The sequence below is a fragment of the Rhinolophus ferrumequinum genome, chromosome X, assembly GCF_004115265.2.
Source record: "Rhinolophus ferrumequinum isolate MPI-CBG mRhiFer1 chromosome X, mRhiFer1_v1.p, whole genome shotgun sequence".
Taxonomy (NCBI): Eukaryota; Metazoa; Chordata; class Mammalia; order Chiroptera; family Rhinolophidae; genus Rhinolophus; species Rhinolophus ferrumequinum.
Genome location: NC_046284.1, coordinates 118,285,528 through 118,310,262, shown reverse-complemented (window position 1 = coordinate 118,310,262; position 24,735 = coordinate 118,285,528). Strand labels below are relative to the sequence as shown.

Sequence of the window (24,735 nt, the reverse complement as noted above, 5' to 3'; positions counted from 1 at the left end):
AATAATTATTAGTTAATATTAACGGTTAATATTAATACAATGTCTTAGTTAACATTAGCTAATATTAAGGGGATTTAATAAGTAAAAAAGTTATTTATTTGTAACTTGCAAAATTCTTGCTTTTGTGGAGAGACCAACCATAAGCAAACAGAGTGTTACAGAAGTGAATTCTGCGCTGTGCTGCTGAATTTCCTAAGATGTCTACACTGGCCGCGTTAATGGATAACAACTGATTCATATCAGCTCAGCCCTGCAGCAGTGCCCAGTGCTGGGTGTCTTCAGAATTATCAAAGAATATCCCATAATCAACACCACCGAATTATTCACTTAATTTAATAGCCTCAAAGTCTTGGAAAATCCAATGTTCACGGAGAGCAAATTTGGAAACTTTTATATTAAGACCTTAATCGTTTTGGGTGAAGAGACTTCCTCTCAGGGTAAGCAGCTTAGCTTTTCCGGTGGGTACCTTAGGGAGGGGTTAGGCAGAGCGAGGGAACAGTCAGCATTTAATAACAAGGCTGTGGTCAAGAACACAGATGGTGGGGTGCCCTCACCAAACAGGAAGTGAAGTCAGCACCAGAGGAACTCAGAAGTAGACAGGTCCAAAGGACAGGAATGGCTGCATCTTGACAGCTGGACTCCACAGGGACCAGTGCCGATCAGAGTCTAAGCCCCTGCTTTTGGACCACACCTCCGTGAATAGAACATGCATCACCCACCCACAGACTTCTCTTAACCAGCAGCATCCCAAGACCTTATTGTTCCCCTTTCATAGAAGATGGGGAAAATAGGTGTGTACCTCCAAGGAGTTGCTTGGGGATAATGGCATTTATAAGCTGCTCCAAAGTTCTCTGATAATTTGTTCTGGTACCAAGGCTCAGTGCAGTAACTCGCCTGAAGGAGTTTCTACACTTCATTGGAGGGGTTGTCATGAAATTCAACATATGTTACATGATCTTGGCAGACCATCAAGGTTGTAATGATTTGTTTGTAGTTAATGACAGAAAGCATATGAGGACCATTGGGGAAGGCAGGTTAATGTAATCTTTAACTCAGGCTCAGTGACCTGACTTTCTGGAGGCACCAAAAGCAGGAGAATATTGTTCATCTGGCGGGTTGAAGCCAAGGGTACTGCTGAATACCTAGGGTGCACAGGACAGCTCCCAGCACCAGGAATTAATGGGCCTGAAATGTTCATTCTGCTGAGGCTGAGAAAACCTGAGAAAGACATAAAGATACGGCATTGAACTTAACGAATATTAAAACATTTTTTTTGTCTGTACTAGTCCAATTAGAGAGCTATTTGGCCGTGCAGTTCAACAATACGGATGGTCACATTAAGTCACTGAAGGTACAATATTTGATTGTCGGTTTATTATGTCGACAAAAAGGGGAGAGAGAAGGATATTCAGCTCATCAATCTTAGTTATCTAAATGAGTCAGAGAAGCCCTATGTGATCAGAGCACCTGAATAAAGCTCTCCATTCTGTCACCAGCTACACCTGTGCCACCTTCAACTCTACTGCTCTAAGCTTGGAAATAGAAAACCTGTCTAACCCACCAGCTGGATTTGAGGCTGAAATGGATACAGACTGTGTCCAAACATTTTACAACTGGCAAACGACAACGAAGATGAAGGAAATGTTATTCTGATCTGCAGTTTCTCTAGAAGTGCTGCCAGGAAATCATGGATTCCTGTATGCCATCCTTGACCCTCATACTCTAGCACCTCTATAGCTCATCCAAATGAACTCTGGCTGGTTTGATGTCCTATGCATCTCTCAAATATGCCACCTGCTCTCAACCTTCAGCCCAGCTGTCACCCTACTGTAGGTCATCTTCTCTCGTCTCTCCCTGGCCCGAATGCCAGGATGCACTCTGGTGCCTCGTCACCCTCGACTCCATATTGGGACCACAGCAGGATGTTCAAAATGCAAATCGGACCAAAACACTGAGGATGACACCCAGCTGGAAGGATGGAGTCACCATAAACTGAATGTGGGAAAACCGTGGGAGGAAAGGTTGGGAGGAGAACATTAGCACTAACACACATTTTTGTTATGATGATAAAACAAGAAGACAGTTGTGCTATACTTTGGGAAAATGTAACTGATTACATGTGTAGGATACTCTTATCTACTTAAGTATTTGTGTTCCTCTTTGTGACCATTTAAAAAGATAAGAGGAATTCATAGCAACTCTTAACATTTTCACTATTTACTTGTCACTTTGGAAAATTGACCAAATAGCTGGCATACAATAAGCACTCAACAAATGTTTGATGAACGAATAAAACACGGGCCACCGATTTCTTATATACAGTCTCATCTTGGACGAATGAAAAAGGCACTGAAGGAAGAACATAAAATTCTTGCCCCCTAGATTATATTTCAGAGGAACAAGAGGTACTAAGGACACGTGGAGGGTAATTCTTTTCCAGGAAGATTCAGACCAAAAAAAAAAAAAAGAGAGAGAGAAAAAAAAACCCTCCAAGACCCCAGGACAATACACAGTGAGGCAAAACCATGTTGAACAAAGGAAGTAGAATATTTGTGCTAAAAGGCAAAGCAAGCTTTAGAAAATCACCTCACCCAATATGGGAGAAGCACAGGAAGAGTACAGTGTTCGAATAGATATTAAGCTATAGAGGGTTACGTTGCTATGAAAAGCAATGAATGGGACACATTAAATGAAGAACGTTCTTTTGACTTGTGACCAATACAGAGCTGTTGACGGCTGCTGCTTTCTCATTCTACAGAGGACCCAGGTGACTTCTGCTAGCCTGAAAGCCAACAAATTCCCTCTGGAATCTTCTTTTTTATAGCCTTAACTCAGAAACCATGTATGTCGTGTTCTGTGCTAGAATAAAGGGCTACTTCATCAGCAAATCTTCAGAGCGCAAAAGGAGACATTAGCAACAGCTAGACGCTAAGTGTATGCTTTTTAGGAGAAATGAGACAGCTGAATGAAAATAGGTTTTAAATTGTTTTGGGATGCATTGGGTTTATTTGCACAGTTGAGGCAATGATCATTTGCAGAATGAATAGACAAATTCTTTTTTTTTTTTTTTTTTTTTTTAGTTAAGGAGCTAGTTCTCATCTTTCCTCCGTCAACTTGTAAATGGGAGAGCTCTTAGATGACAAATCACAGGGCACCAGCACACAATTCAAAATCTGGAAAAGGGGATGGGGTGAGACGCCGATCGGGCATAATGAACAAGACTGTAGATCTTTCTGTGCAAAGAAACCTCTGACAAAAGCGGGTCACCCAAAATACCACGTTAAAAGGTGAAACACTGAACCAGCATTAGTAACTTCCTAGTGTCTCACTTGCCATTTCAAGGCATGTAACTCCGGCAAAACTAGAGAAAGGGCTGTCATGGGTTCCTAAAATGTTCACCTGGGAGGGGACCTTAATGATTTTTTAATTCGGGTCCTCCTTTCTCCAGCCCAGCAAAGTGACCCAGCAGAGGTTCCCCGTTAGCAAAACAGTCCCCCAGCTGATCCAGAACCCAGCAGGTGGCACTGGGAAGGAGCTGGGGCAGCTCCAGGAATTCTGCACCTACCACCCCTGTCCACCTCGACTCCTTTCTTTCAAAATATATTATTATGTGGAGAGTGCATTTTGGAGAATACAAATTCCAGACAGATAACTGCTTTTGCCTTATTATAAATGTTGATGATTCTTGTCTTAACTTTCTGTGTGTTTTTTTCCAGTTTTTAAAGTTGATGTTCAGCATGCCCCATCTCAACAGTGAAAATCACGTCCAGGAAAACTCGGTAAAGTAGCAAATAACAGAACAACTGCAATGCCTCATCTCAAAATGACACATCTTACAACTGGAAAATAAATGTCCAAAGATTGGAGTAAGCTAACACTGCTGCCTGCCTGCTTCCCGGGGGTGGCTTTCAGAATCTTCAGAAATAGTACTCATTCCTCAGAAATAGCTTTCTTTTCTGTTTTCTTTTCTCTCTCTCAAAAACAAACTCAATCCAGAATCGATATGGTGGGTCGATCATCAAACTTGACATCTTGACTCCTTCTTTAAAGAAGGCAGATCCCACGGGCTTTTTGTCTGCTGTGTCCTAAGGGACCCCAGCGCCCGAGCACAGTGCCTGGAACACAGTAGGTCCCCAAGAAATATTTGTGGAATATTTGAGCAGACAGGGAAAAGAGAGGCCACCGACAGAAGAGCCCCTGGCATCCTCTCATATTTATCAGATAATGCGCAACAGCATTCTGTCCCGCTACGAATTCAGCGGGAAATGCACACCCTCTTTCCAAAGAGCAAAGCCGCTGCACCCCAACGCACCGCACTGCATTTCTCCTGTGAGTCCCTTCCCCACACGCTGGGATCGCGAAGCCGCCCTGCCTCCTACCCAGCTCTATTCCCGTTTTTTGCAGAATATCTGACCCAGGGCTCAATGGGCAAACCTGTGCCAGCCCCAGTAACCCCACTTCTCAGCCCTGGCCAGCGAGGCGGCAGCAGGGTCCAACCCCCGGCCGCGAACGCAGTGGCTACCGCGGGCTCCCCTTCTAAAGGGCAGTGAGTTCCCGAAAAGTTGACACTCCGGGGGGGCCGCACGCGGCACCTTCCACTTCACCCCCTACCCTACCGAGGACCTCTGGGGAGCCTCAGATCCCACCAAACACGAGCTGTCCCCTCCCAGGCCGGCCAAGTGGCGCCCCCTGTCGCCTCCGTTTGCGCCGGGACACTCACCGCGTAGTGCAGCCGCGGTTTCTCGCGGCACTCCGGGTCCCCCATGTCGCCACCGGGGAGGAGTGGCGGATCCCCGGGCTCAGCCTGGGATCGCGGCGCCTGTCTGAGGTCCCCTTATTTCACTGCCATCCCGGGGCAGCCCCCGGACGTGAGCCTTGCTCCTTGCGCCCCGAGCGCGCTGCAAAGCGCCCAGGGCACCAGCGTCCCGCCTCGAAGCTGGAGGGACAGGGAGGAGGCAGCGGCGAATGGAAAGGAGGAGGAGTAGCAGGAGGAGGAGGAGGAGGAGGAGGAGTTGGAGGGGGGAGAAGGAGGAGGGGGAGAGGAGGCAGCGGCGGAGTCAGATGTGATGGGCGGGCGCTTAAGTCCTTCCGCTCCTGGCCAGCCCCTGTCGCGGCTGCTGCTGCCAGCTGTTAGGGGCTACAACGACCCAGCGCGCCCACGACAGGTGTCAGAGCGCCTGGCGCGCCTACCTCCTGCCACCCCGCCCCTGACCAAGCCGTCAACACCAGCGAGAGGGCGAGGTTGGGTTTCCAAGAGAGACTTTCTCTAACTTGGGAATCGGCTTCGGGAAGGGCGGGGTTTCGGCGTTGGAAAGCCCTCCTTTGGGAAACTCTCAGACGCGGGAACCCTAGGAGAGGGCAGGCCAGAGAGGAGCCAAGTAATGCCGCCTCGGGGGAACTGCTCAGGGGAGGGAGGCCAGGCTGGAGGCTAGCCCGGCCGTGTCACTTTGGGCAAACTGAGTTCCCGAAGGCTTACAGGACCTAGGCATGTTTGGGGAACCCCACTGGAAGGGGGAGTCCTGGAAAATCTGCTGGAACGTGAGGACTGGCATTGGTGCCAGGCTGGATAAGGGGTGGGGTGGGAGGGCTCAAAGCACTGCTTTCTGTGTTTTAGCTCTTAGGAGCAAGTAGGGAAAGGACATAGCAAGGATTTGGAAATAGAAGAAACATACGCTATTTGCAAATCCTGCCAGGTAAACCAAATAATTTTTAGCACACACTGGAGGTTCACAGCACCCCCTAAAACTGGCCTCTGTTCTACAGTCCCCGCACGGAAGCCTGCACTTTAAATCCCCGTGGAGAAGAGCACCAGTTTCCTCCCCAGGCCTGGTACTCTGACTGCTGTGCATCCCTACAACCTGAGTCCAGACGAGGCAGAGTGTGGGGCCAGAGAAGACACTCCAGGCTCAGTGAAATCAATCAATCCAAGCCCAAGAAGCGTGTCTATCAAGTGGAAGATGGATTTGTGGGTGGCTTGTGTCAATTCTTCAGGGTCCCGCTAGACTGGACTCCCTGAGTGACCCTCCACTTGCTCTGTGGGGGTTGGAGGTAGGAAACCAGGATGTGGCCTCTGTGTTCCAGCCCTTACAATTGGGTTGGATGGAATACCCACTGGCACATAATATTTTAGAACAATTGACAGCATAAATGTAAAGAGCACTGGAACCATGAAGCCAGGGGTACAGGTATCCTGAAGCATCTACTGATGCACAGTCCCATGACAGTTCATCTGCTAGAAAACTAAGGTTTTATCTACTAAAACTTATCATGTGCCTACTGTCTGACCCAGCAATTCCACTCTTAGATATATAGAGAAATGGGGACCAATGGCCTCCTGTGTACAAGAATCTTCATAATATGTTCAGGCAGAATCACCAAAATGGAAACCATCCAAATGTCCATCAGTGGATACCTGATAAGCCCACTGTGGTCTATTCATATGATGGAATGTCCTTCCGCAATGAAAGGAAAATGCTACCGATGTACATAACGACATGGCTTATTCTCAGAAACATCATGTGAACAGAAAGAAATCAGACCAAAGAGGACATATGGTAAGATTGCATTTATTTATTCTGGGATTGAAAGTCAAGCGTTGAACTGAAATAGGCCAATGCGATCTATGGTGGTAGAAGCCTGAACAGTGATCACCAGATGGGGAGGTGGTATTGACTGGAAAGGGAGTACAGGGGAACCTTCTGGGGTGCAGGAAATGTTCTGTATCTTGAACTATGTGACAGCTACCCAAGTACACCCCTATGTAAAAATTCACTGAGAGGTAGTTCAGATTTGTGAAATTCACACCCTTCACTATGTGTATTGTACACTATAATAACCTAAAAATAAAAAGACATTTAAAATCAATCCCCTGCCCCAAACAGAAACTTCCAGCCAGAGTGCTGCTGTCTTAAGAGTGAATTTCACCATTTGCCCTAGTCTCCCTGCAGCCTTTCCTGCCCAGCTTTCCTTTCCGTCTGCTACGTGCGAGGACAGAGCATACCCATTCACCTTGAAGGTACTTCCTGCTCCCTGGCATGTCCAGGCAGAGCTAGAAAAGTGACACACTAAAGTCCCCTCCTTACTGTCACTCTGCCATGCTGCTGAAAGCAACCTTTATAGCTATGCCATCAAAGACCCCTAGAATAAGGCAGACAACTAGCACGGGCTTCTCCATGCCGCATCCTTCAGAGAAGGCAACATGCATACACAAATGCCCCAATTTAGGGACCTTTGCTTCACTGAGTCCTACTGAGAAAGATGAACTCGTCAGCCTTAGGACTTCTTCCTCTGTCAGAGCTGCCATTAAGTCCTCGAAGCTAAAAATCCCTTTCCCTACAAAGAGTTTCATTCACACACACACACACACACACACACACACACACACGGTAGGACAATGAAGTTCGCGAACTCACCCTAGAAAAAGTGCTACATACCTCATTGCTGAATATCACTACAGTCACCTTCGAAGGACTCCCCTTGGGAAGTTATGCACCGACGCCAGCACCTAGTCCACCCATCAAAGCAATTCAGGAACTCTTTTTCTGGAATGGCCATCAGAGCTGTCCTCATCTTACCCTTGATGTCCTCAATGTTATCAAATGTCTTCCTTTCGATATTTCCTTTATCTTCGGGTAAAGAAAGAAGTCACTGGGGGCCAGATCAGGTGAGTAGGGAGGGTGTTCCAATACAGTTATTTGTTTACTGGCTAAAAACTACCTCACAGACAGTGCTGTGTGAGCTGGTGCATTGTCGTGATGCAAGAGCCATGAACCGTTGGTGAAACGTTCAAGTCTCTAATTTTTTCACGCAGCCTTTTCAGCACTTCCAAATAGTCAACTTGGTTAACTGTTCAGTTGGTACAAATTCATAATGAATAATCCCTCTGATATCAAAAAGGTCAGCAACATTGTTGCAACGAGTTCATGAACTTAATTGTCACACCTTCGTGTGATAAATCCAAGGTGAGTCCCTGGAGTTAAAAAACCTTAACCACAGCCCCTTTGATCATTATCTCTGAGTAAGTCACCTCCATGTTAAAATTGAGTTATCTTAGGCTTTGTCTGTATTCTGCCTTTGGAAAATATATTAAGTCACTAAATGGCATTATCATAAGCCAACAATAATCCATCATTCCCAAATTGTGTAAAATAAGTCCTCACTTCATGTCATCCATAAGTTCTTAATAGAAACTGTAACTTTAAGTGAAATGATATATAACAAAACTAATTTGACCCTAAGGTAATTGACATATGCACGAGTTAAGTTCCTACAGTATATTTCTGGTCACAAAAACATCACCAAACTTCTAAATAAAGACCCAAAACACTTCTAATATGAAATTTTGAAATAAATGTGAGCTCTACACACATTTGAGAAAGATGAATGAAAACAAGTCAGATAATGGATTCCGGTTCCGGGACACGGGTGTCTGGAGCCTGTCCCGGCAGCTCGGGGTGCCAGGCAGGACCCTCCTGGACAGGACGCCCTCCATCTCAGGGCCACTCACACCCACCCCCACTCACTCAGACTGGGACAATGCAGACACAACAGTTCACCTCACGTGCACAAACCTGGGACATGGGAGGACACCGGAGTCCCGGAGGAAACCCACAGACCTGGGGAGATCTGCAAACCCCACACAGACAGTGGCCCCAGCGGGAAATCCATCTCTTTTTTTCTCATCAACGTTATAGCTAAACGGCATTGAACTTAAGAACGTTATCCAAGGACCTGCTGTATTTGCATTTTAGGAATAACTTCTGCCTGCTAACATATTTCTTGCTCAATTATCATTTCTAAGTCAGAGTTAAATTTTCAAGTGCAATAGAGTTGTTTTTCTATATTTGAAAGATTTGGGGAGTTAGGATAAAACATTTAAGTAAAGAAATTATTAGTCCATGTTGCAAGACTCTTAAATTTACCTCAGAGTGAAACATACACCTCTTCAGTTCTCAGTCCACTCATTCAAGACTCAAGAAGGGACCTAGGAGTTTGTGTAGAACGCTAAGAGGTCTGTTAAATCTTGAACAATTTGAATTCCACACATTGTTACTATTTGCTATTGAGTTGTATGAGTTCTTTATATATTTTGGAGATTAAGCCCCAATCAGATATATAGTTTGCAAATATTTTCTCCCATTCTGTAGGTTGCCTTCTTATTTTGTTGATTGTTTCCTTTGCCGTGCAGAAACTTGTCAGTTTGATGTAGTCCCTCTTGTTTATATTTGCTTTTGTTGCTTGTGGTTTTGGTGTCACACCAGTAATTCTTTGTTACAGAGGCTGTCCTATGCATCCTAGAATATTTAGCAACACTTCTGGCATCTACCCTCTTGATGCAAATATTATCCCCCTCCTTGAATAGTGACAACCAACGATGTCTCCAGACATTGATAAATGTTCCCTGGGGTGAGGGGTGGGGTTGCAAAATCACCCCTGTTTGAGAATCATTGCTTTTTAGGAAGTTATGCATCTATAAATCTTAGAGCTTAGTGTTGCCTGTTTTCTAACTTCATATAAAATGGATCATAAGCATGTTTTTGTTACATCTGGATCCTTTTACGTGACATGAATGTTTTTAAGGTTCTTCCATGTTACCGTATAGCTGTAGTTTGTTCATTCCCATTGCTATCTAGTATTCCATTGTATGCGTTTATCACTATTTAGCTCTTCAACTCCCAATGGACATTTGTGCCCTTTCCAGTTCTGGATTACTGAAAACCACACTGCTTGAACGTCATTATGCATATCTCCTTGTGTACGTGTGCATGGATTTTTACAGAGTATGAACCTGGAAACAGAACTGCTGGGTCATAGGCATGCATATCTTCGGCTTTACTGGCCAGTGCCCAACAGTTTTCCAAACTGATTGTACCCATTAGAATCTTTATTTACATTACAGTATAAATAGACTGAACAAAGTTTATACAAAGAATGAACATAGTTTAGAGTTGTCTCTCTTCTAGGTTTTCTCATGGGATGACAAAGATAAAATTCAGGAAATCAAACTCTAGGACCAGGAAGGAGAGATGGGGAAGCAGCTTAAGGTCCTCCTTGCCCAAAATCACGTCTCTGATAAGTGAAGAAGGACCTACCAGCCCTGCTAGGAACTGGAAATGCCACTGCCAACTCCATCCCCATGTACAAGTAGGAACAATGGGTACACCAGCTATGCCTTTGAGAGAGGATATTTTATTAGGCAGAAGTTCTGCATATGGGGTGAGGTGGGGGGAATCTTAGCAGTCTAACTATAAATATAAGTGCCACTTAAGGAACTGCTATTTTGCTCCACAACCATAGTTCTCCCCTTCTTCTTGGCCCGAACAGGGATATGGAGATGGGAGGAATCCAAGGAAGAATGAAAATTCCTTTCTCCAGGTAAGTCAGAGATAAGCCCCAGTCTGAAGATAGGCCTGGTCCAAAGACCAGTGAATGAGGTATTCCTGGGGGGTCCCAAGAATGGTACCTAGAGCTGTGGTGACATAGGATGGAGAAGGGAGAAAACAATGCCCTGGCATCACCTAGTACTATTGTCCTCAGCCTTGATCCCCACTACCGAGAATAACAAGAAGTGATGCCCTGTGAGTGCAGGGAAAGAAGGCATGGGGCGGGCAGTGAGGGCATGAGGATAAACTGACCACTACAATAGGTCCAATTTGATATCACTGGTTTGTCCTGTTCTTCCATTTTGATATCATCACTGAAGAATCCTATTCAGTACCTTGTAGCCAGGGAGAGTGCCCTTAAGAAGTATCCACAGAGAGATGTTTCTAAAATAAATTTCTATTCAAGGGTCATTAGGCAAAATAGAGAGGCTGCACTCCCTCTAGTTATGACTTCCCCAAAACTGGTTGGAAAATCAAGCAGCGACTACTTTTCATTCTATCTGTAATCCAGTGTTTGTCTACTGCCTCCACCCAACCAACTACAATCTCCTTTCGTCTGTATGCAATACCATGACAATACCAGTGCTGCTAGCGCTACAATCATCATTTGAAATGATAACAAGCCCACTAATTATTGAGCACATACATCACTGGCCCTTTGTCCAACCAGATGCTTTGCAAACAGCAAACCTGGATCCTCAGAAAAATAGAGTGAGGAACATATGACTATCTCCATCTTTTTTCATGAAAGTAACTTGCTTTGCACATCTGGTAAATGGTGGAGTCGAGATGTAAATGGAAATTGGGTCCAAATCTCTTTGCAGGCCATGCCAGTATGTTTCAAAGTAGACACTCGTTTTGATAAGTCAGACTCATTCATTAGATGGCTATGGTGCCCTCTGATGAAAGGTGTGCCTGTGGCAGGGGTGGATACTGCTAGTGCCCCACCCATATCTCTTAGGCCAGTGGTTCTCAACAGGGACAATTCCCCCCCAAAGTGGACACTTGGCAATGTCTAGAGGCATTTTTGGTTGTCACAACTGCAGGGAGGAGTGGGCTGGGGGCAAGTTGCCACTTGTGTCTAGTGGGTAGAAGCCAGGGATATTTCTAAACATCCCACAATGCACAGGACAGCACCCCTCACACACACACACACACACACAAAACAAAGAACTATCTTGTACAAAATGTCAAGTGCCAAGGTTGAGAAACCCTTCCTAGACATAAGAAATTCATCCTTTAATAATTTCCACATAGTAGTATATCTCACGCCATCAATAAATATTCTTTCAGTGGAGTGAGTCTTACACCACCTAAGAAAACAATGAGAAATTTCCCCAGAGCAGAAGAATAGGATTGAGCTCTGGGACTTACAAGCAAGTGGGTCTCCACCCAACACAGCATGTTGAAATGCTAACAGGTAAAAATCGGCCATTTGTGTGATCAAAAATGGAAGCCATGGAATCCTTTGGAGCACTTGACTAGTCACCCAACAAAACCACTTGTTTCGAAAGCTCAACAGTATGTGATACCCGGCATTACTCTGGTACGTGAAGCTTGCAAAGCAATTTCACATGTATGGTGCCCCCTCCTCCAATTAATCTATTTTGTGATTATGATTCTCATTCTTTTAGGGGGAACAGAACATATAAGGCAAAAGTTTAGAATTTGTGTCAGAAGTGTAATGAAATGAGGAGAATGAAACACAGTGCTCTTCTCTTGCCAAATCACTTAACCTGTCTGTATCCCAATTAATCCACCAAATAGACAGAATGAACCAGAGAGTTCCATATCCCCAGGGAATGCTTGGTACATAAAGGTCGAGCACCAACAGCTTAATAGGGTGTCATAGGGTGCCGTGCTGTGCAATGACAGCCGACCAAAGAAAATGGCTCTAAGTCTAATTTCTTCATTCTTTTTCTTTGGGACCGTGCTTTATGAAAATGATTCACAAACAGGAGAATTTTGTCCCTTTGTGAATATTTGAAGATATTTTGTATTGTCACAACTTAAGGGGGGCTAGTACTACCGGTATTTAGTGGCTAGAGGCCAGGGATTCTGCCAAACATCCCATAATGAACAAGCCAGTTCCACCCCCACCAACACACACATACAGAGCAAAGAATGATTGGCCCAAATGTCAACAGTGCCAAAGTGGAGAAACCCTACTTCACATGTAAAATTGTTCTGGTCAAAATCATTCTAATACATCAGAATCTAAGCATCAGACTAGGACTTTTTCATTATTTCAACTTTGGTTGCCATCTTTTATGTTGATACATACAGCCCATATCCTTGTATGGAAAGGTAATATCTGCAGAGATAAGATTTCTTTTCCCATTCAGCAGAAGATAAGACAAGAAGAAAAAGGACCAGAAAGAAATGGCTAATCAGTGTCCAAACGTATGGTCTTCAGAACCACGTGCATCAGAATCACTTATGGTGAGATTTAAAAAAAATTGATTTTGAGGCCCTCCCCAAAACACACTGAAACAGAATCTCTTGGAACACTGCCTCAGAATTAACATTTTTTAGCAAGATGCCTTGATATCATGTACAACACAGTTTGAGAACTACTGATGCGATGGTACTAAAATGCAGAAACTGTTTTTTTGAAAGGCTGCGTGATTTATTCAAGGTCATGTAGTTAGCCTGCGACAATGTCAGAACCCATCCCGAGTTCTGGATATAATGTTAAAAGAAGCTGAAAAATATCCCTAAGTTTATGACTAACAAGCAAGAATTGGATTCCTTTGTAGCTATTGAAGAAGAAATGAACATGAAATTTGTCCCAGTTCAGCACAACCCAGAAACTGCTAAGTAACTTGCTACATTTTCCTGTGGTTTTGTCAAGTTTTCTCCCCATTGTCTTCATGACTATGAGTAAAAAGAATGCCACACGTGACTTCTTTCAAAGCTCTTAGGAAGGATAACTGATCTCCATTAAATTTTATTTTTCAAAACCATGGAATTCCTTTTCTCACATTAACATGTCAAGAAATGACAAATGTGTATAATTACACAAATGATTAGTCTTTTAGATTTTCCAAAGGGAAAATCCCTTTGGAGTCTATTAAAAAACCTTCCCTTTTAGAAAATAATTCTTTGTCTCCCATCTTGGCCAAATAAAGGTAAGCCACTAGTTCCCTATTGTTGATGGGAAAGTGTGAAACTTGAAACTAAAGAAAGCTGCTTTGTACATCACAATAGACAACGTGACAACTTCAAGGCTGTTGGTTTGCATTTCTACAAGTCTTGTTTTTACAACAGAATGATGGAAAGAACAAAGAAAATTCAGTCTGCGAAAGATGAAGAAGGAAATGAAGACGATGAACAATTTGAAGTGATGTCAGGTGTAAGAAAGGAAAGCCTTGTCAGTGTTCTCCAGAAGGTGGGACAACGAACAAGAGGGGAAGTTAAGAAGTTTCAGATTTTGGCTCAACATATAAAAGAACTTTTTACATTTTACCTGGCAATTCACTCCTAGGTATGAAGAGAAATGAAAACATATGTCCAGATAAAAACTTGTACACGAATGTTGATAGCAGCATTATTTATAATCATCAAAAGGTGGAAACAAGGGGCCGGCCCAGTGGCTCAGGAGGTTGGAGCTCCATGCTCCTAACTCCAAAGGCTGCCGGTTCGATTCCCACATGGGCCAGTGGGCTCTCAACTACAAGGTTGCCAGTTCGATTCCTCTAGTCCCGCAAGGGATGGTGGGCTCCGTCCACTGCAACTAAGATTGAACACGGCACCTTGAGCTGAGCTGCCTCCTGGATGGCTCAGTTGGTTGGAGCGCATCCTCTCAACCACAATGTTGCCAGTTTGATTCCTCTACTCCCCCAAGGGATGGTGGGCTGCACCCCCTACAAGTAGCAACAGCAACTGAACCTGGAGCTGAGCTGATCCCTCCACAACTAAGACTGAAAGGACAACAACTTGACTTGGAAAAAAATCCTGGAAGTACACACTGTTCCCCAATAAAGTCCTGTTCCCCTTCCCCAATAAAATCTTTATAAAACAAACAAACAAACAAAAAGGTGGAAACAACTGAGATGTCCATCAGCTGATGAATGGATAATAAAATGTGGTCTATCCATAAAATGGAAGATTATTTGGCCCCTAAAAGGGATGAAGTAGTGTATATGATAAAACATGAATGAAGAAAACATGATGCTGAGTGAAAGAAGCCAGGCACAAAAGATCAAATATTATCTGATTCCATTTGTATGAAATATCCAGAACAGGCAAATCCACAGAGACCAAAAGGAGACCCACAGTGGTCTAGGGCTGGGGAGATCAGGGGTTGAGAAGTTGAAGAGGTGATAGCTAAAGGGCACAGGGTTTCTTTTACGGGGTAATGAAAATGTTCTAAAATTGATTGTGGGGATGGTTGGACAACTCTGAATATACTACAAACCATTGAATTGTTCACTTTAAATGGGTGAATAGCATGGAATGTGAATTGTATCTCCACAAAGCTGTAAGAGACAGAGAGGGAAAGAGAGAGAGAAAGGAGGGAGGGGGTGAGGGAGGAAGGAAAGAGGGAGGAAGAGAAATGAGAGGGGGGAGGGAGGGAGGGAATCAAAGGCAGGAAGGGAGGGAGGGAGGAAGGTCTTTATAATAAATTGAGTGGTGCAAGAGAAGGCAGGCAGCTATCCTGGCAGGTGGTGATTTCTTCTTCCTGGCAATATTTAAGCTGAGCCTGGATGACCACCAGCTGGATAGGCTGCACTATGTGGGCAGTTTCACTATAGGACCTGCAGCTCTAAAATGTCACAGTCCATGTTTGATCCCTTTCCTGTTTCCCTGACTACAACACAAGTGGCTGAAGGCTGAAGACTGGCTTCTATTCATTCAGTCAGTCCATTCTTTCATTCATTCACTGCTAACTGAAGGCAAGGCCCTGTGTTCTTTCTTTCGCTTAATAATCCATTTGCTTCTTGCCTTTGGTCGAGTTCCGCAGAAACAGATACTAAGATAAGGATTCATGTGCAAGTGATTTATTAAGGGCATGTTCCCAGGAGAAACTGGTGAGGGATAAGCCCACCAGGGAAGGAAAGAGGAGAAAGCCAAGGAACGGTGTGATTTCTGGCAAAGTCCCAGTCTGCGCCTGATGCTGAGGGGAGCTCTGGAGTGTCAATTCCATCCCACAGTTGTCCCACCTCAAGCCAAAGGGGCTGCGCTTTAATATTCTCACAGTCGTGGGCTACGGGATGCCCCGGGGTGACGTCACCTCCCATCCTGCCCGTTGTGGGTACATGGAAACTGCGTGAGAACCCCAAGGGAAGTTCTCTGAAGAAGTTCACAGATTTTGGCCGTTAGAAGTAAACCACACAGAAGCTGGGGGATGGGATGGGTACACAGAACTGATGAAAGTTCTGCGATATTGTGAGCAGAGCAACCACAGCAAGGGTCCACCACACGTTTGGGGTGAAAAATTGTGAAGCTCGAAAGGCTGTTTAGGACTGTTCTGATGGGGAGAAGCTTGGGCCCCCCTGGTGTATTTCCAGCAAGGTGTTGTGTGAGTGACTCTCCCAGAACTTCCCACTCCAGCCTCTTCCCTTCCTTGCTGATAAATGCTTTACCTGGCACCTCTGTCCACATTAAACCTACTTCAGTTCCTATACGGAAAGTCTTCTGTGCAGCGAATCTGCCCACAGGCACTACAGGGAATTTTCCAGCAGCTTAAGCACCCACAATTGTCATTTAGTGACTTACTTTACAGTTGGGTCGGTTCCCAAAGCTGCGAGCCCCTGGAAGCAGCCCTGACTGGGTGGCTTGATTCAGTGGGCTTCCTTCCTTCCCAGGATCATCACAGGTACTCGTAGGTCTAAGATGCTCATCCCCAGAAACCCAGGGAAACGTTCTCTGCTTTATCATCATTTTATGACATCACTTGTTGATTACCATCTTGGTTGTGGGGATTAAGTGTGTGTGTGTGCGTGTGTGTGTGTGTGCAGCTGTTAGAAGGGTGCCAAACTCTATCAACGCCTGCTGTTGTCACATAGTACAGACCTTCTCAGGTTGCACGATGAGGTCTCCATCCTCAAAGTTTTCTTCCTGCCAAAGGACTTGCAACAACTTTTCTGACCTAGTTCAATTTTGAACAATCGTTTCTATTTTCCCTCCTTTCTGCTACTTCTTATTAGCACTTTCTTCTTCCACTTCCCCTGAGGTTATCATACAGGATGGAGTTGATGTCAAAACTGCTCAGTACTGAGCAGAAAGACAGTAAATATTAGGTAGACTGAAGAACAAGGTGGGGGAGGCAGAAACAAAAGGCTCCCGGCACCTCTTAACACATATTTTGGTGGTGAGGAAAGAGCCAGAGGGCTTTACTCTAGAGTATGGTTTTGTTTGTATCTATGAAGCTGCACAAGTCAACATTCCATAAATAGAGGAGCTTCTGTACCACTTTCAATTGCTAATATTTTCTTTTCCTCTGAAGTCCTCATCCCCTGCATTTCAGTTCACGCTGAGTGCTTAATAAACGCATGACGACTGATGTTAGCAAGTGTTACAGGGGCACAAAGCATTCTAGAAAGATCCAGGAAAATACTAAAGGTGAAAAATCACCATTTAATTAATGGACAGAAACCTGAAAAACAAAGCACGTTGCACTTCAACCTGTTTTGGTTTTGTTCTGTTTGTTCTAAAAGAACAGATGAGGGGACATGTTTGTCTCATGTCTCACACCGGAATCAGTAAGGACACTTTTCACATTTCTAAATGCGAGGAAGAAAAATCAAAAGAAAGATAATATTTTGTGACACGTGCAAATTATGAGATTCAAATTTCGGTCTCACGGGATCACAGCCATGCCCACTCAGGTACATGTTTGTCTGTGGCTGCTTTCTGGTCTTTTACAGAAAATGTTCACTGACCCCTGATTTAGAAAACTAAGAAAAGCACTTTGTTATTTTTTTGTAAAAAAAAAAAAACTCTTTTGTTATAGAAAATTTCCAAAATTACACAAAAGTAGAGAATATCATGGGCCCTTTTGCACCCATCATCTAGCTTCAAAATTCATCAATAGTAAAAACAGCACTTTATTTTGTTTGATTTTGCTTTTTTCTACTTTTGGTTTTCACCTTCACCCTCTTGGAGTTTAACCTGCCCAAAGAAAAACTGAAACTTCCATATATCCGTTTCTATTATCATCTCCATTATTTTGTTTTATTTATAGCCTTGAATCAGACAGACAACTCGCCCGAGGTAAACCAGAGTCCCAGCTGGACTCTGCTGTTCCATCCACCTGAGCTTTTAGAGACATGTGTATTTGATTTGTGGAAGTCTCAGGTGAATGTATGTGGGGCTCATTTGGTCTGTAGAAGGTACCTATACCCCCGCCCCATTTCTTCTCGAACAATGTAAATCATAACGAAAGACAAACATTCCCTGTTGTGCTCAGATTTACTATGCTCGAATCATTTCTTCCAAGTATTTGCCTCTCACGGATGGGTATTTTCTAAGTCGCATCCAGCACAAAGACGTCCCTGGGCCCTCACCTTGCAAGTTGTATCCTGCTTTTCAGGCACATGCTGTTGATCCTTGGGATCCCTCACCCCAAACTTGAACTGGGTTTGCACCCATGTGGACCAGAGTCCATTACACGCCACAGCACAACACATGCTCTGAGACCAGAAAAGCAGAAGATTCTAAAGAGCCCCTTGGACTCCGAGAATTTGGTCTTGTCTTCAAAACCCTAGGCCACTCACAAGCAGTGACCTTAAACTGTTATGCATTTTTATGGCATAAATGTTTCAACAGGCCGTGGCTTCTAGGTCATGCCATACTGTGTAGACAAATACGTGTATATAAAAATTTCAGACGAGTCAAGATTCTGGAAGGTACTCGGAATTCCAACCCATTTTCTACAACCAGCACGATGCATATAACATCATCCTTACATTCTGAACATTCCAAAACGTGGCCATCCACCTCCTTGGCTTCTTGCCAGGGGAGATGCCCTTTGAAACTCTAGATCACACACTGAACATGAGTCCTTTGTTTTTCAGGGGTAAACTCCCTCCTCTTGCAACACCCTCTTCCCCCATCACATCCATCCCCCCCTCCCCCAACCCCTTCCATTTCTCCTTTGCTGTTTAACTCCCACCAGCCTCTCTGGATTTCCTGGCCCTATAGACCCACCCCCACAACCCCCAGCAGAAGGCTTTTCTAGCCTCTGGTCGCATCTCTGTTAGGGCACTCATCTGGTGTGTTTCCTCCTAAAACACCGTCCTCCTCAAAGACAGGGGCTGCCATACTCACTTTCTTTTCACCCCCAGAGCCTGGTCCCATGCCTTCTCTACAGCAACCACTAGAGAAATATCTGTTGAATGCTGCTGTTAAATATGATTCCAGGACATGAGAACCATGCGCATGTGGTGGTTATAGCACCAGCAAGTCTAGAAAGAACCTGAACTAGAATCAGCTGCAATGGCAGTGACTGCTGCTTGGAGTAACCTGATGATTTACCCAACAGAATCAATTCCTTGGGCCCAGTCTTGACTCCAATGCCCGGATGTTGACTGTTGCAGGCAGCTCACAATTATCATGAGGACATGATGATGTGGCAATGAAAAGCAAAACCTTTTCAAATCCTAATGCTGGTCCTTAGGAAAGAATAAACCACTTCTCCATAAAAGGAAAGTCCACAGGAAATGACAGGGATGCGGTCCGATCTCAGGGCTGATATTTTAGGCTATAGAATAAATATATTTAAGGGCCTCCCACAGGGGAATTCAAGATGAGCTGAGGTGCATGCGGCTCCCAGAACAGGGGCACTCCTCAGGACACAGCAGTCTGTGCCGGAGTTAGGAGGCAGGGCTCTCTAGTTTGGTTTCTCATGAAACAAGCGGAGTCCACCGAACATCCTGTGAAAAGGCCAAGTTTTGATAACTGTAAGGCCCATCTTTGCACATTCACCCCTGTTCAACTCTGCTATCAGACACTGAGACCTCACTCCCTGGTGGTTCAACACTGAGGGGCCTCCAAGGAGCAGAATAACTTCCTGCTCCTAAGAGGAATCTCTCCAAAATGCTTTGGCCCCCAAAGCAGGAAGCCCACTTCACATACAACCACAGGAGCTTGGCAAGGGCACCCTTGCTCCAATGCCCACAGCACCCCAACTCCACTCTCCTCCTGGGACTGCTAAGAAGAAAAGGGAAGTTATCTCCCAAACGAGCAACTCTGGGAAGCTGCAGTAACCCAAACACTGGGGCCGAAGCAGCTGGGGCGATGTCACCTTCTACTGACACATCATAATTTCCTCAAAAATGCGAGTCATGCAATTTTCTGTGGTTTCTTCTAAATTGATATTTGGGGTTCTTTTTCAAAAAAACTGTTCTTTGAGGTGTTACACCAGACCTGGGAGGCTGCGTCAAGATAATCTAAATCTTCTGAGATACTTATAAACAGTCGGCTGCAGTTCTTTCTCATCACTTGCCAGTTGTTCTTTACTTTCCTTTGGAGGATGGTAATTTTAAAAAATCTCATGATTGTTTACACATATATATGCATATATATATACATATATATAGTTATATATTTATACACACACATATAGTCTCAAGTCTCAGTAAGATACATAAAGATGATGTTATATTTTTAAATTAAAGATTTTGAGTAATGGTGAAATATGAAAAGAAGTACATCTTATGTATGTACCAGAACTTTTGGATTGAATATCTAGATTTATTTACAATTATTCAATTATTTAACTTCAGTTTTTAGCAGTGCCTTTTTAAAGTATGGCCATCAGTGGCTCTAATACTTTGGGCTATTACATTTCTTTTATTCATTTTCGCTTTGATTATTTTTCTTTCTTTTATAAGTCCTCACTTGCATCCATGGGAGGGAACACATTTAACTCAATGTATCGGCCAAACATTTGGGTGATTCTTTACAAAGACCTGGCTACTTCTTCTGACCTTCTCCTTTAAAGCCTGCCTCCTGGCTTTGCGGGAATAATACTTTAATCCTTTTTAAAATCTAAAACTGATGTTTTGCAGCAGCACACACATCTTAACTAGCCTCCTACACAAGACTGGGCAGCCAGCCAGAATTCAAGAGTGCAATTGAGGCAGACAACACTTAGCACACAAACAGCTCCCTCAGTCTCCAGCACCTCTTTACAATTTCACAAAGTTAAGACTAAACAGAAATGGGGGAAACAACCCTCCTTCCAAATTGCCTTCTCAGGATCCATAAATTGCACACTCAGCTGACCTTGCAGCCTTCGCTTTGTGGTCTGGCCAGAAAGCCCAGGGGCACGGGGTCTGCTCAGTGGGTTAATCCACAGCTTAAACTTCAACCTTCCCATCCTCGCCGGGGACTATTTGGAGTGAGACCACCTAGATGGCCAGACAGCCAGGCTGGCTGTAGTCTAGCGCAAAACGCTGGAAACAGAAAACGCATTCCATTTGTTAGTGACACGAGAATGCAAACATGGTCTCCAACAAAGGGCCAGGCCCGCTGTGTAGCCTAGTGCGGTTGCCTTACAAGGAACACATCATCACAGACATCATTTTAATAGAAAAGCGGCTGAGAGCAGCGCGGTTAGGCTGCTACCATGACAGAGATGTGTATTCTTTTTCTTTTTCTTGAGGGGGGACTCCTTATGAACTACAATAGACAAGCCAAACAGTGCACAAGTTGCTGCATTTGCTCAAGTGAACACTCCTGTATGACTACCCAGAATAAGAAAAGTCCCCTCCCAGTCTTCACCCCCTAAAAGTAACCACTGGCACCATAGATTGGTTTGCCAGGTTCTGCACTTTAGATCAATAGAATCCTGCAGTGGACAGTCTTTTTTGGTCTGCCTTCTTTCATCACTATCGCATGTTATAGCCTGTAGTGGTACTTCATCTTCCTTGCTGAGAAGTATTCCATTGTATGAACAAAACATGACAGTTTTCCTTTTCTACTGCTGAGAGAGGGTTTTCCAGCCTGGGTTATTCATGAATAGAGCTGATATGAACATTCTAGTATGTGCCTTTTGGTGAACATAGGTAGGCATTTCTGTTGGGTATATACCTGGGAGAACCGCTCTATCATAGGGAGTATCTATGTTCTACGTTAGTAGATTCTGCCCAACAGTTCTCCAAAGCATAATACTTGTACCAACCTACCCTGCCACAAGCAATGAATGAGGATTCCAGTTGTCCCATATTCATGCAATACTCAGTATTATCAGTTCTCTCTCTTAATTATAGCCATTCTGATGGGCAAGTGGTGACAGTGCACTGTGGTTTTAATTAACATTCCCCTGATGACTAATGAGTAGGAGGATTTGTCCCGTGTGTGTTGGTGTTTGGATATCCTTTTTGTAGTGTCTGTTCCAGTCTTTTGCCCAATTTTCCATTGACTTATCTATCTAGAATGGGTTTGGCAACGTTTTTGTACAGAGCCAGATGGGAAGTATTTTCGGCTTTGTAGGCCATACAGTCTCTCACAACTACTCCACTCAGCTGAAAAAGCAGCCACAGACTATAAACAAAGAAATGGGTGTGGCTGCGTTCCAATAAAACTTTATTTAGCAAAACAATCAATGGGCTGAATTTATCCCACAGGCCATGGTTTGTTGACCTCTGGTTTAGAGAGCTATGTGGTTTTGATTTTTAAATGATAGCAAAAGTGGAGTTGTATACCAGAGCTTGCTAATCGTCTACGCACTATCCATTCTCCTATTAATTGTGGAGGAGGTGCCATAATACCTGGCTGAAAAAATTAAAGCTATCAGATACCACGCGTTGGGTAGAGGGCTCCTAGGAAACTGTTAAAGGAAAGCTGTCTCAGCAAGGATGACCACTTGAGCTCCCCTCTTCCTTATTCTTTCTGTCAGACATGGGCATGATGGCTGGATTTACAGCAGCCATCACGCCCATGACACAGGCTGGAATATGAAAGCTGACACTAAGAATGGCAAAACGGAGAGAAACTGAGACGTGACACTGCTATGCTAGCCCAATACTTTCACTTGTTTTATGTTGGAGAAAAATTACCCGCTACCTTGTTTAAGACACCTTTATTTCAGTTCTGTAACTGGCAGTCAAATGTATTTCTTAACGGGTAAAATAAAACTCCCATCCTATTTGATTGTATTTTTCTCCCTCCTAACACCTTACTGAATTTTAGCCTTTAGTTTTATTGTTTAGCTATCTCATCCATCATCTGTGAACACTAAGCAATGCTCTTTTATCATTTTGTGCTTTCTCTCTCTGTGTTTCTGCCCTCTTTCCTCCCCCTTGGTCATATACTTTTTGATGGAGAAGATATATCCCATATTTCTCTCTGTGCCCACAGTACTTAAAGGTAAGTTCATCATGTATAGTCAGTGTTCCCCAAAAAATAGTCTTTGTGATGATAATGTTTATGTTAAAGCTGGTGAAGTACGTCTTTCTTTAGGCAAACTGATAGCACATTTTTGGTCAGGAAGACAGTTAAAGAAAGGCAACTCTGGGGTTGTCTGTAGGCAAAGGGCAGGGCTGGGTAGCCTCTTCATAGGTGTACAGTTCTGTAATACTAACACTCTAAATTTAGACAACTCAAAATTACACTCTTTTGGGCATTCTTTGGTTTTCTGGCACACTAATATGAGATTGATTTCTTATATTTTGAGTGCATTTAAACTGAGGTTAAGGTGATCACAGAATGCTCTCTTACAACACAGGGTAGAGGGGCTCGCATTTCACTGTCCCTTGCAGTTTGGTAGAGCCCAGCTCACACCCTCCTAAAACATTGTATGTTAAGAGAGTATTCTATTGCTGTTTTCAGTTTTATATCCCACATATCAGTGAAATCATAGGGTCTCGATTTTTTCTGTCTGACTTATTTCGCTCAGCATAATCATCTCAAGATCCGTCCATATTGTTGCACCGTCACCCCAATAAACTTTAATTAAAAAAAGACAGTATTCTATATACTTTGAAAGTATGAAATATACTTTGCAAAGCATCATCCAATTCAATGATGTTTTTAAAAAGCTACTTCTATCATATTTTCTGTAGTCAGTTTCCCTTAGTTCTCAAGGGGCTAATATTCTGGGCTAAAGACCATTTTTAGAGTCGTTTCAATAGGAAGCTACTGGACTGAAAATCACAGGGAAATGTAGTCCATTTGCCAATTCATATTTCATAGCAAAGATAGAAGAGCAGCAAGACCCAGGAAATAACTGAAAATTCTACTCAAATCCAATTTAAGACAAACACACAACCTTCATAAAATGTTAGAGACACTATCCATTACAATTTTTATGCCAGGTGTGTCCAGGGAGAAAACATCACAATGTGAAGATAAAGAGATTGGGACAAGGAATTTTTCGTAACTGAAGCCATCCATCTGGCCTCATTTTTTCTGTCAGAGATCTGCCGCTTCGGCCCTCTACAGCTGGAGGGTTTTATCTGAGTTACAGAGAAGATAAAGGCCCTAGGAGGCTGACAAAAGAAGAAAAGTATGGGGAAGAAGGCAGACTGCACGTCCAACATCTCAAATAGATTCCATGAATTTATATTACTTTAAAAATCAAATCTCAGCTGGTACTGAGTGGCAGATAACCAAATTAATGCTGACCTTTTAAATGGAGGTCTCACATAATTATCTCGCCCTCACTGTGGGCTGAAAATCTTTTTATATTTTCAGGTGGGAGGCTGATTCTGATTACAGGTCAGAGTGCATATTATTACCTGGAGGGGTGTGTGTGTGTGTGTGTGTGTGTGTGTGTGTGTGTGTGTGTATTAGCAAAGGTACGTGCCAGAAACCACATGATCCAAATGTCCACTCAAGGCTTTAACAAGCATTCTGTTCTACATGCAACAGGATTTACTGAGGGAGAATTTTTTTTTCTTATTTTTAGGACCGAATGAAAGATTGCTTTTCGAACCACCTCTGATTTCTTCAGCTGTCTTCCATCTCATTCAGCTGTCTGTTCTAAACTCATTCTCTTCTGTATTTATTGCCAAGCACCTTTTCTAAGCAGCAAGCCTGATCCCCGTAATACTGTGATTGTAAACGCCAATATAAAAGCCATCGTAAACTCAGTAGCAACTGTTTCGTACTTAGGACTTCAAATTCTGTTTTTATCGGGAGAAGAACATTCTTTTAAAAGCACTGTTCTTTTCCCTGTTGTCTGAGCTCACTTTGCCTACTTGGTCAAGAGCTGAATTTGTTAGGAGTTAAGGCTCGAGACTTGAGAATGCAGTCCATATGGGCATGAAATGGTTAACCTTCCAGGCTCCCATCAAAGGACAGGAAAGAGTCCAAGACCTGTACAGAGGAGAGAAGCCTTTTGAGACGATAGGAGACCTTAAAACGCTTCCCCATTCTCTAAAGCCAAAATGCCCAAATTGCA

General features: G+C 43.8%; 1 protein-coding gene across 2 annotated transcripts in view; it reads right to left on the bottom strand.

The window, feature by feature from the left end:
* ARHGAP6 (Rho GTPase activating protein 6) overlaps positions 1-24,735 on the bottom strand; it is a 449,126-nt gene that overhangs the window by 242,121 nt on the left and 182,270 nt on the right. Inside the window, exon 1 of one of the 2 annotated variants that reach the window (XM_033119101.1) lies at positions 4,721-4,986. The exons of the other annotated variant lie outside the window; for it this stretch is intronic. Coding sequence (XP_032974992.1) covers positions 4,721-4,765 — 45 coding nt within the window. The 5' untranslated portion in view covers positions 4,766-4,986. Of the gene's footprint in view, positions 1-4,720; positions 4,987-24,735 lie in introns of those variants that run through there. 2 annotated transcript variants of the gene reach the window in all.